We start from the raw sequence: 13169 nt of genomic DNA, 5'->3' as shown, positions 1-13169 counted from the left end.
ACCTCAAAAAGTCAATCAAATTCAAGTCCTTTGGAAAACATGTAACGTTCTTCGGGTAAGATTGACAAGTTTACAGTCAAACTCACTGATATGACATTGTATTTTAAGGAACTGTCGTGGGAAATAATGCTTTGCTCTTCACAGAAGCACTAAAGAAAGTAAAGTTTATTTTTAAAAAATAAAGTTCTTAAGATACTTGTCAATATCCTGTACAAATGACTGAACATATTTTGAAAACTATTTTGAATACATCAAGAGGGTAGTTGAATATAGGAGGAATAATAGAAAATGATGATATTGCCTCCTGTGTTACTGGGACATACCAGAAGGGAAAAAATCCCACCAAAGCTGTAGGGAAGGACCAGAAAAATGTGCTACATTGGTCATCAGGCAAGGTGGATATAACTGAACAGCACACTACCTTACAAAGACTGAAATTGGCAGGGGTGGATGTTGCATTAAAGTGAGTGGAAGGGAAATGTCAGAGCATACTTTGAGTGCATTTCCTTGACATCGGGACTTTTTTCTAGATGGTGTCACAGAAATCATAAATTCTTAAGCTCTCAACAGTGCTACAAGACCTACTTTTTCTCCTGAGTTTCTGGACAGAAGAAAATCCAAAGATCCGAGGAATTATTATGTCTGCTCTGGAGAAGCATTTATTTTACTAGTCTCCCTCCTGGGGGACATTTATTGTTGGAGTGGGATGATCAGTCCATTACAATAACCATTACAAAAATTTAATTCTGTAAGAGAGGCTCAACCATGGGAGGAAAGCCGATTCCTCCTAATCATTTCTGTACATAAAATTATCTGGAAGGCATATTGAATTATTACCTCATTTGTTTTATACACGTGTAAATTCCTAAAATGTAAACGGACATAGATGCAGCGAATGATGTTTTCCCTTCATTCCTGACCATCACTCCCTGAACTTGGGAAGCACTAGCTGAGTCACTTTAGAGTTCCAGAAATTAGTGACAAATACATACAATAAGTACCATGCCCCAAAACTAATGAAAACAAATACTTATGAAAGAAGCTAAGAAAAGAAACAAAGGGATCACACATGTCTGAGGTATCACAGATGACAGATATCTTGAACCTACTATGTATGGAATGAAAAGCAGAAATTTCTACATTGAGAGACATGGTTATAGTTTCTAAATCCAACTACAATAAATCCTTTAAGCACTTTTCCTGACGCACCACACATAACAAATTTTAAGTGTGTATATAGGAATAACAATAATTATTAGAAAAAAAATCCCATGTGAATAGAAAAGCCACTCTTCACAAATGAAAAAGGGTTGCAGTATTCTCAGCAATAGTTCACAAATGAAAAGTGAACCTGTGGGAGAAGAGTTGGATGTATTGTATTGTACTGATATAAATCAGGAGTCTGTAGTCTTTTCTTTGCTTACACAATCTAAACCAGCACAGTTAGGAAAGTCTGAATTTGGCAAACTGACAGTAACTTCTAATAGCAGCTGTAAGACACATGAGGACCTGCAAAGTCTAAGCAGAACAGCTACTGCTGGCAGCTGCAAAGGCCTGCTGCACATCTGGGCATCATACACAATTCCTTTCTATTGCCCCCTTTCCAGTGTTTCCCTCCCTTCTGATAGCTTCACTCAATTTTATTTTGAACTCCTAATGCTCTTGTTCCTTTGAAGGACTTTTTGTCAAGTCAAAACATTTTTTGAATCATATTTTATAAACTACATGATAAATGTAGAAGGTTGTTACGTTGGAATCATGACTCCTAATTTGTTATTAGCTCTTCAAGAAGGCCATGAATGGAATGCTGATATAATACATCAAAGATGTAACAATTGCAGTATTTTTTTCTTTATTACTAAATCTTTTATCAGTTTCAGAGATGTTGTCATTCACAAAAAAGAAAAAAAAAATCTTTACAGTATTTAGCTTCTGGACCTGATTTCACAGGATCAGGTTCTTAAAGTAAAATCCTAAGATCCTCTTTCCTGGGATACTGCAACTGACATACTTTCAGCTACAGCAATTGTGAAGAACAGAAACACACTTGTTCATCTGTTCAGCGTTCTGACAGCCAGTAACAGTTTCCAAAACATAAATGATGTAGGTTCCTACTTAAATTTGCAGTTATTAGCAACAAGTCAAATAGAGAACTGGTTCTTTTACTTGAGCTAAGAAGCTGAATAAATGCAACATGTCGCTAGTTAGTATTTCTGAGATGAAATTCATTTTGCTAGCTTAATGGAAAATGAGCGTTCTGCAAATTAGGTGAGAAGTGAGTAAATATGGTTAATTCAAAAGCAACAACCGAAATGCATGGTAAAGTGGACACCACGTATTCCCCTTCATCTCCAATGATTCATTAGCTCTTATGGTCAACAGATCCACATGAATAATCCCATGATTGTTTCTAATCAGACCAGATTTTTGAGGTAGTTGCATACGAATAGCATAGGAACAAAAATCTCTACATAGTACTCTGCTCAAGTGTTTTCCACTACCTTTCCCTTACATGCAGTTCATAATGTAATTAAAATGTGAGGAAGACCTTGAAATTATTAGCCCTTAAAAGAATCCTGGGAGTAATGAAGAGAACAATGCTTACTTAACAAAGGACTCCCAAAGCTCTTCTATAGAACAATGGTAGCACACATGGAAATGTCTTAACTTCTTCCGTTCCTATGCCTGAACCAAGAAACAAAGCTAGTATTAATATAAAGCACTAAACATCAGCAATAATAGTGAATCCTGAGCCATCATGTGTTTCACTGGCCACTGTCCACTAACGTAAAACAAATTCTCTGAAGATCTGATCTCACACAGAGATTTAAAAAGCAATTCTTGAGAACTGAGAGAATGTGGAAAATCAGTGCAAGTCCTATGTTTTTCAAAAGAGTATTTGAGAAAAGGAAATATTTCCTTTTAAATAAAAGCACTCTCTCCAACTCGTTTGGTTATAAAAGGAATACTGGAACAAAGTCAAGCCTGAAAGAAAAGCCTACGCTTTAAACAGCACCTATAACTATCAACAGAGAAGCAGAAAATCAGTGCTCAGGAGTTTGCTATAACCTGTACACCAACTGTATCTTTTCTCCAGTATTATTATCAAATTCCTTTTCTCTATCAGAAACTTTCTATCAATGGAAGTTGAGGAATTAAGTCATTTGAGACAAAGAGAAGCTGACAACCTGCTTCAGAGCAGCAGCTCCATCCAACCGCCAAAAATTAGGAAATCATGCCCAGCAATTCCACAGCATGTATAAATTCAGTGAACACATTCTGGGTACTCACTATATCCTTTTGATTGTGCCTAAATTAAAAAGTCTAAACTCTGAAACAAAGTGCTTTGTCTGGCTGGCATATGAAAGCTAACTTTAGTGGGCCAGCACAGAGCAGTATGGGTCTGTGTCTTAAGCGTTCACGATAATATCCAAAATGAAATGCACTGCCTATGAAAATTCTTTTCAGACAGCTGTAAGGGCTCAATGCTCAATGCCATGACCAGACTTACAACAGTACATTGATTCAGATAGCAAATAAAGCAACTACATTTCCAGTAGAGTTCTATTCAAGTATGGCAGGCTCTCCTAATATGCTGCTTTTGACAGTCTGGTCTCAAATACTTAACCACCAAACAAGGGCAGACAAATTGAAAAAAAAAAATCAATCACAATTTGTATTAACCATTGTGGAGGGAAGAGTTGTCTATCTGAAAGCTGGGGAATAAGAACTAACAAAATGCTTTAATCCATGATAATTGAGTCCATCTCAAAAGGGAACATCTTCCCTACAGTCCCTCTTCCATAACTGTGTTGCACTTCAGAAGAATGACAACAAACATTATCTTAATCCATCCCATACTCTTCTATGCCAGTTATTAAACTATTCAGTCAATAAGTGACTGGCATGTTGGATCAGTGTACATGTTTCTCAAATGAAAATGGCATGTCAGGAGTGATAGCCTGTCCCTACTGATGGCTCCTCAGTAAGGCTTTGTACTTCTCTCTGCTATTTCTGTGTTGCTAGAGCTAAAATTCAAAAGAGCATGTTACATTACCAAACTGTTAATGGTTGCTTTGTTTATATCTATGCTGGAAAAGATACCAAAATAAAATGCATTACAAGCCATAAAGAGGACACACAGGTTTGTATAACTGCTGTTTCCAGTGCTGCTAATGAAATTCTTTAATCTAAGAAAGAAAAACCTGATTCAGGTTTTTGCAGTCTCTTTAGTATGTAGCAGAACTTTGGACCTTGAATGGCAGAGGGTTCTGGCTGGAACTATCATGGTGAGCATTTGGATTGTGAACACACAATATTACATTGAAATCGCAGCAGTCTTAATATTGGAAAGACGTTACAGATGCTAGGGCCAAGTATTTCACAAATATAAGTGCAAAGGGTAAAGAGCAGTCAGCAACTTTGTTAAGAACTATTATCATCATTACGATTCCAGCTTTCTCCCTCTGAGGATCAGCTAGACTTTGTAAGGAAAAGCTAGAGTCTGTGAGGAAAAAAAAAAAGCAAAATATGTCTAAAAATAACCCCTTATTGCTTTCTCTTCCCAATCTCTTTTGACGAATGGCATATATATTACATTCAGTATATATGTATGTTCTTGGAGAGTGTAATGTAATTACAACATTTTGTAAGATGGAAAACTGTGAAATAACCTATTATTTTGATATAATGTGAGCTTTTGCACTTAGGAGGATCTAAAAAAAACCAACAAAATCCAACACATTTTTATATTTAGAAACTAACAATTATTAAAAAATCCACATTCTTTTCACCAAAATAGAACGACAATTGTAACCATTGCCCACCTAAATTTATTCTCAAATATCTGCTCCTGTATGTCAGTAGAAAAAGCATGCAATGAGGAGCAATGTTTCTTGTGTGCCTTCACAGTCTTTCTGCACTCTTAATATAGTAATTTTGAACGTTTTGCATTCTTTTTCTTTGCACTCTCTTCACAGACTAGGATCATATTTTGTTCTTTATTACCACTTTCCTCCCCATCAGAATTGCTGAATATGAGAAAACTCTGGCCTGAAGTGTCATACAAAATTAGAGGAAAACCATGGCAGACCTAGGACCGAAATCCAGACCTTTCAAACTCACATGTTATCAACTAGATATGATTTAGTCAACAGAAAAGCACTAGACGTCTGAAGCAGTGTACTGGAACAAGTGATGAAACTACAGGAGAGGGAATAATGAAAATACAGTAAAGCAATGGTTATTAAGGCTTCATTATCTTTGTTGTTCCCACCACCAAAGTACAATCATTTATAAATATCAAAGGTGCTTTTACTACCTTAAAGTGAAATATAAAAATTCTAGCTCTAGAACGTGAGGTTTTGTTTGTTTGGTTGGTTGGGTTTTTTTAATAAAACTATCATGAGACTATTTTCAAAGAAGAGTTCCTATATTCCAACAGTACTAGAATATCTGAAAAAATTCAATCAGGCTTCAGTTCCTGTTATGCTACTACAACAACCTTGGCAAGTTTTTTTGTAATGACCTTGTATTAAAGTGGAATCTGACAGATTTTCCTTTCTACGTATCTCAGTGGCAAAAGCTCGTAACTATAAATAAGTGCTCTTTCAAACTACTGTGAGTTATGGAGTTTCCCTAGGCTTTATATTGGATTCACATTTTCAACATCTATACATTTTGACTAGTTTGTACTTTTTTGCCTAATGTTGCAGTGTATAATTTTTATACAGATGATACTCTTAGTTATCTATACCTCAATAAAGAAAAATCTGCAATAGCAGAGCTAACACCTTACTGATATTAATGAATAGGTAGCTCAGAACTTTGCAAAGATAATGCAAATAAGACAAATATCAGTATTTGAGTGTCCTTTGTGCTTATTTATTTCATCCTGTTCCTAACATGACAGCTGCTTGCTTAATTTCAGGATAATTTTACCTTGAATAAGAAATATGATTGGCTAATTACATGTACTGAAGAAAGGATCTAAACTCAACATCTTGCATACAGGGAATTCTGGTCAACACAATCTATTCTGATCTTTTTAGTATTCAGTCAAAACAATGGGATGAATTAAATCTACTATTTATCAAGATGAAAAGTACTTCTGTAGAATAGTGCAATAAAATTTATCATACGCTGTAAAAAAATCAAATAAATGGTTGGGTAGAACGTGACCATTGATGAAGATCTGGTGAAGTCTTGAGAAACATACTGATAACTGACTAAACGATAACATGAGCCATTGCACAACTATCCAGGCAATAATGGAGTACATTTGTACAACATTCTTCACACAATCTCTCCTGACTTAAACTTCAAATAAGTTGATACCCATTTCATAGACATAATAAGAACAAATAAATCAAGGGAATAAAGGCCAGAGTGATCTCTGCCTCTTGGATAAGACACATTTAGATGGTGTATCAACTGCTACGTTGATTTGTATTCAAGATTGAGATTTATGTTTTATGCAGTGTTGTTAAAACTAAATGTAATCTTATGTTTCTGAAGGAAAATCAGTCTCTTCTTTTGAAAGCAAAGTAGAAACAATATACCTCTGCATATGTAGAAGGGATGATTGTAAGAAAAAAGTGCTTTCCTATGGAACTCAAGAATAAGAACAATTTCTTTGAGACACAAGATGTGTAATACAAGTAAGGAAAAAGATACACCTCAAAAATCTGCTGGATATTTGTAGTGATTTTGTCTGGGCCTGTGTTTTTTTTTTAAGGGGGAGTGGGGGACGGGGCACTACAGGGGTGGCTTCTTTAAACAGAGAGCTGCCAGAACCTTTCCCTATAGCTGATAGGGCTAATACCAGTCAATTCTAAGATAGACCCTGCAGCTGACCCACGACTGGCCAATTAGTGACTGAGGTAATGCCTCTGAGAATAATGATTTGAGAATGGGAAGAAGTTTCTGTGCAGATACTAAACTGCAGCACCAACAGGGAGTGAGAATGTGAAAACATCTCCGCAGACACCAAGGTCAGTGGAGAAGGAAGGGGAGGAGGGTGCTTAGGCTCTGAAAGAAAGATTCCCCTGTGCAGACAACGGTGAGGCATCTGTCCTCCTGCAGTCCATGGAGGACAACTGGGAAGCAGAGATTTACTCGCAGCCTGTGGAGGACCTCATGCTGGAGCTGGTGGATACCTGATGGAGGCTGTGACTCCATTGGACGCCCACCCTGGAGCAAGTTCCTGGCAGGACTTGGGGGCAGGTGGTGAGAGAAGAGCCCATGCCAGAGCAGGTTTGCTGTCAGAACTTATGATCCTGTGCGGGACTCAGGCTGGAGCAGTTGGTGCCTGAAGGACTCCCCACAGATGACCCACGTTGGGGCAGGGTGTGAGGAACTGCCCCTGTGGGAGCCCCCATGCTGGAGCAGTTTGTGAGAAACTGTGGCCTATGGGAAGGACTCATGCTGGAAAAGTTCATGAGAGACTGTCTCCCATGGGGAGGGACCCCACACTGGAGCAGTGGGAAGTGTGAGAAGGCTTCCCCCTGAGATGAAGCAGCGGCAAAGTCCATCTGTAATGAACTGACCACAATCCCCATCCCCTGCACCTTTGGGGGTGAATGAAGGAGATTCCAGGAAAAGGGAGAGGTAGGAGGTGGAGTTTTAAGGTTTGGTTTTATTTCTAATCTCCCTGCTCTTATAGTTTATTAATAAATCAAACCATTTTTCTCCCAGTTGAATCTGTTTTGCCCTTGACACTAATTGCTGAGAAATCTAATCTCCCTGTCCTTGTCTTGATACACAAACCTCTTGTTATATTTCTCTCTACCCTGTCCAGTTTAGGAGGGGTGGTGATAGAATGATTTGGTGGACAGCTGGCATCCAGCTGGGGCTAAACCACCACAATATTCAATGTGCTACAGAAAATAGTACTGTTAAAATCAAACTTGTGAGGCAAATGAAATAAGAGATGAAGGCATTTACAATACTGAAAAGTGTAGTATGAAGTCAGAAAATAAGTTTGAAGATACATCCCATCAATAAGATATCCTCTAGAATGCATAGTTTTGAAGACAATATAGCATTATTTATGTACAGACTGAGTTTGTAATACAGTAGTATCTTGTTGTAAGAAACAGTGAGACCATGATATGAATGTTACTTCTCCCTAAGAAAATGAAAACCAGAACTTCATATGTAGCTAAAATGGGCAAAAGGTGCATGGCAGAAGTAGATACCAATCCACTACATTTCACATAGCTTGGATAGCATGAATCCTGCAATGTTAAGATAGTTACATCTTCCTCTCTGAAAAAAACCCTCTTCTTGGGAATGTCACAATTTCAATCTGTGGGCCTCAAGAGTCTTAGGAACAGGAAAGAAAGTTGTACATCTCAACAGGCAGATAAGAGATCTTTCTGAAGGACTTGCTTTCTCCTCCTGCAATAGCAACTGGTCTTTATATTTTTTTTAACATGAAGTTTTCATATTCATCCACACCTTTCCCAATATCAAAAAACCCTATCAGAAATTCCAGTTAAAATTTTTAAAAGTTATAAAGTCAAGTGCTTAACTGCAAGAGGTTATAGGGGCAACTCTGGAAATAACTTTTTAATACCAGCTGACATAGAGAATATCAGAGAAGTGAAAATGTGGAGAAATCCATTCCTTAACTAATTACATTTGAATGAAAACACTTGGCTTCTCATCTGCTGATTGAAAATTAACAAGTTAGACCAGCAGCTCTGATAAGACCACTGAGCCTAGAAACCATTGCTAATTGCCAGCAGAAGATATCTGCAACAATATTGTCATGAAAAGGTCACATCAGCCCTTAACAGGTCAAAAGGTCTACAAATTGCTACTTTACTAGAGGAAATGCTTATTTATAGAGCTCAAGTTGAAAAAATCTCATCTGGTGCATTAAGGAATAGCCCCTCAAATATCTATGCACTGAACCAACTCTAGTTTCTAGTGGTTTTTGCTTCATATAATTCAGTGCTACATGAATGATCATTTCTTAGTCTTTCAAATCCTTCAAAATTAGACTTCTTGGAAATGCTAAAAGTATTCTATCCAGAAAATGAATGTCTTGTGGCAGCATCTGCCCATGGTAGTCTAAGGCAAGATCCTTCCTTTTATGCAAAATCTAAGTATTTTCCCTTGGATGGAGACCACTGCAATTTTTCATGCAGTGTCTTCTAGGTAACAGAAAGTATATAAAATAAATAAGGAAATCATGGTAAAATAATGCAATGACAGTGCAAATCTAATTGGAGCTGTAGAATCTCTGATCCTTGAGATACTCCCATTTGACTGGAAGGCTCTGAGCAACCATATCTAAGTGGGCCTTACACAGTGGCTAGGTCCAGATGACCTGCCAACCAGATGACCTTTCAACCAAAATTGATTCTAAGTGCCACAAAGTAAGGGTAAACTAGAGACTTTGGCTGCTGCTTTTTAACACTTAATACAAGCAGCCTTCAACAAAGTCTGAGAAAATATTTAAAGAAAGAGCATTTAATGCACAATTTGAGAACTATGGCCCTGGCATTCTTCTTACAGACATCCCATAAGGAGAGGGAGGGATGTTGGTGACCAACAGGAGCTTTCTCATGCTAACAAAGTGCAAACAAAGACCTGTGGTTCCAAAGAATATCACCTACTAAAGTGCTCTGGAACCCTCAGATCTCATGGCAGGCATAGGCATCGACTTTACCTTGCTGAAAATTACAGCACAAATTCCAAACTTTCAGAAAGGAAAAATGAAGATCGACAAATAGGAGCACAGATGTAAGACTGCTGGATTTCAGGGAGCTAAATACCAAAAGATGTTCCTGCAGCAAGACATTCCCCTCAGTTGTGAGCTACTATTTCTAATGCTGTATTAGATAACTGCTTGCCAGTCAAGTGTCATACCTCACAAAGAGGAACTGATCCTTCATTACTGCTTAGACAGCATACGAAAAGCAGTAGACATCAGCTATGTCATATCATCCACCACAGATTACAAGATAGTTTCCTATGCTTTTGGTGCAAGATTTAATTCCTTATGGATATTGGGTACCATCAATACAGGGCTGTTCAGAACCAAAGGAAAAGCTGATGACTTCCTGAAGGAACTGTGCAACTGAGCAAGAGAATCTCAAAATAATGTATAGCTACAGATTATGAGATTTTCTCTTATCACAGTGTCAAACTCAGCTTACTATATAAAGTTTCAGATGTTTATTCAATATGCATGTACACTTCTGAATAAGGATGTGTGAATGTTCACAGATGAGTGAGGCCCATGAGTAATTCTGACTCATTTTATATGAGTTCTTATGCCTCTAGGGCAGTTACTGTTTGAATGGCAATATATGTGTACATGAAGTAATCACTGAATATTGATGAGATTATGCATATTTGTGCTGAAAGTTTGCTTCTTTGGATGTGTTTTGGTTTTGTTTTGATTGATTAGAAGGTCTTACACTCTTGACCATTGTTACATAGCATCACAGCCAAGTACATGACACTATAGAAAAGAGTAAAGCAAACTTTATAGCATGCATAGCCAAATATGTGAATTCAGCTTCATCCATTCCCCTCACTCATGGCATTCAATACATGCAAAGTTTCTGCGAAAAAATATTTTCCAAAAAGCCATGCAAAGGGTTTAAAAAAACCTGAGCTATTTAATTATTGATTTAATTATTCTAAACATCATGAGTTGGCTGTATTTTCTTTGGTTTCTAGTATTGTTCTATATCTTCAAGTATAGAACGTATACAAATGAATTTAAGAAACACCATGAATATGAGAGTTCTTAACTTCTGAACTACATGTAATTGAGCATAAATGTTTGCCTTAAAATCTGATGTTTAATTATCAAACAACTCAACTTTATCTATCAGAAATGTTAGATAAATATGAGTAAAATACATATTTTCAGGATTTTCTATGACAATATATGCATATGTGTATATACATAAACATATATATGTGTATGCATACACACATTTTTAAAAATGTGGGAGTAAAATACACTCTTTACATTTGCTACATCACTGCTTCATTGAAATTCAGGAAAGGGTTTAAGACACAACTGACCTTACATGATTAGTTCTGAAAGGTTTACTTCTTTGTCACACTGATTTATGACAATCACCTTGCTGTTCTGAAGTCATAAATTTCTGTAGAGACTATAGTATAGCTCTAAATATATTGGTATGCTATCAGAAACAGTGACAATAATTTTATACTAGTGTTAAAAGATGGTGAGTGCTTAGGAGACACACGTTCATTGTTCTCTGTTCCGATATTTATGACTATGTCTAGAGATAAAAAATATAAATTACATTTACATATTTATGAGCACTTTTATGTAATAACTTTATTTTGATTAAAATGCCATCAATATCCTTATATTACTATAATGTAAAGTCAGATGTCTAACTGTAACATACCTGGTTTTATCTTTTTCCTAAAACTTCCTATATTAAAATAATTAACAAAATACAGTATGAATAGCGATGATAAATAATGAAAACAGTCTGCACTTAGGGGCAATTTAAAAATTGTAAAAAACTAATCTATTATACAATGAGATCTAAAACTGTCTTTCGCAGTTTCAAGAAGCAGAAAAAGTCTTGTGAGAAAATATGTGGGCTGCAGAACCATGCAATGCAAATTGAAGAGTGCAGGCAGAAACTCACCTCTAGCTTTATTCTTTGTAGCAGCCACTGGAAGCAAGGAAAAGATTGCACAAGAAGAAGAGAACAAAGATAGATTAGACAGAAGTTTGAGCAAGTAAGAATACAGAGAAACTTTATCACTATCGATTCAAAGCTAACAAATACCGTTTCTAAGATTATTTGACCTATTTATTTCAGACAGCGCAATACTATGAGATAGTTCAGATCTATGATTCTGACAGAAGACCTGTGTTGAGAATTTAGAAAATATATCACAAAAAACTCGCAAAAAGCATGGGAAGGAGTGCAGAAAAATCATGGACCATTCATCACAAGTAAGTGAGAGCATATGTACGCACGTTTGTGAGTTTCAAAGCTTAAAGCGCAATTTACCATGTATCTTTTGAAGTACCTAAATTTTATGTCATTCCCTTGCTCCTGCTTCTTGAAACATTATTCTCCTGTGAAGCTGATGTAAACAAACGTCAGTTAAACTGCAGGTACTCCAATTATTTATAAACGTTACACGATCATTGTTTTTCGTCACTGAAGCCTGCATCTCCAGATAGTTTTTGCACCGTAACAGAGCATGCAAAGCAAAAGGAGCAGACAATATTTTAACAGCGATCGATGTTCAAACTCAGAGAAAAAGGAACAGGCACAGCAGCCTTCCCTGAGTTTCCTGAAGCAACACAGTTTCATGACACTTGTTCTAAAAGCACATCAGGGTCACAAAAATAATAGGAGTGTAAAATGTTCCGCTAACATCTGCCCTACCACCAAAATCAAATAAATCATTATCTTCTGGTTTTTGAGGCTCATCTATAATGTTGCTGATATATGATGTTAATCAGAACTCAAAAATGAAAATGTGTTTGCTTCGTTAGCTGTGAATTACATGAAAGACATTACCCATAACTCTTTCAACTCTCAAATGTATTCTGAAAAGGCATTCATTCAATAGCATCTTCATGAAGCACAGGTATCTCAGCAATAAAACCCTGTAATTGCTCTTCTGCTGACCCTTCTTGTAAAGCAGAACTATGTTAACAATTCAAAGACAGCTACTCTTGTGACCAAAAACCAGAAAAAAAAGGAGAAAGATCAAATCCCTTTTCTGCTGTCTTTGCTTTTCATGTTCACACCTAAAGGTTTTGAGTTTGGGGATTTTTTTTTGTTTTGTATTTTTGTTTTATCTGGTCTGGTGTCTCACCAACCTGTTTTTACTAAGACAAGTAAGGTGAGTATGGGAGTGAAGGTCAAGTTGCCATATATGCAGAAATAGTTGAAAAAAAAATCCACTTTATGAATGCATAAAATCATAGAATCATTTTTGTTGGAAAAGTCCTTTAAGATCATCAATCACTACCCTAACACTGCCAAGCCCATCACTAAACTATGTCTCTCAGCACCTCATCTATGCATCTTTTGTCTCCAAGGATGGTGACTCCATACCCTCCCTGGACAGCCTGTACCAGTGTTTAACAACCCTGTCAGTGAAAAAGCTCTTCCTAATATTCACTCTAAACCTCC

General features: G+C 36.7%; 1 protein-coding gene across 1 annotated transcript in view; it reads right to left on the bottom strand.

Annotated features, from left to right (window-relative positions):
• CADM2 (cell adhesion molecule 2) overlaps nt 1-12552 on the bottom strand; it is a 236397-nt gene extending 223845 nt beyond the window's left edge. The window contains exons 1-2 of the mRNA XM_062006724.1: nt 12549-12552; nt 11658-11684 (exon numbers count right to left, since the gene is read on the bottom strand). Of these exons, the coding sequence (XP_061862708.1) occupies nt 11658-11684; nt 12549-12552 (31 nt within the window). The remainder of the gene's footprint in view (nt 1-11657; nt 11685-12548) is intronic.
• Nucleotides 12553-13169: the final 617 nt, after the last annotated feature.

The sequence above is a fragment of the Colius striatus genome, chromosome 1, assembly GCF_028858725.1.
Source record: "Colius striatus isolate bColStr4 chromosome 1, bColStr4.1.hap1, whole genome shotgun sequence".
Lineage (NCBI taxonomy): Eukaryota > Metazoa > Chordata > Aves > Coliiformes > Coliidae > Colius > Colius striatus.
Note: the sequence above shows the minus strand (reverse complement) of the source record. Positions and strands in the feature narration are given on the sequence as shown.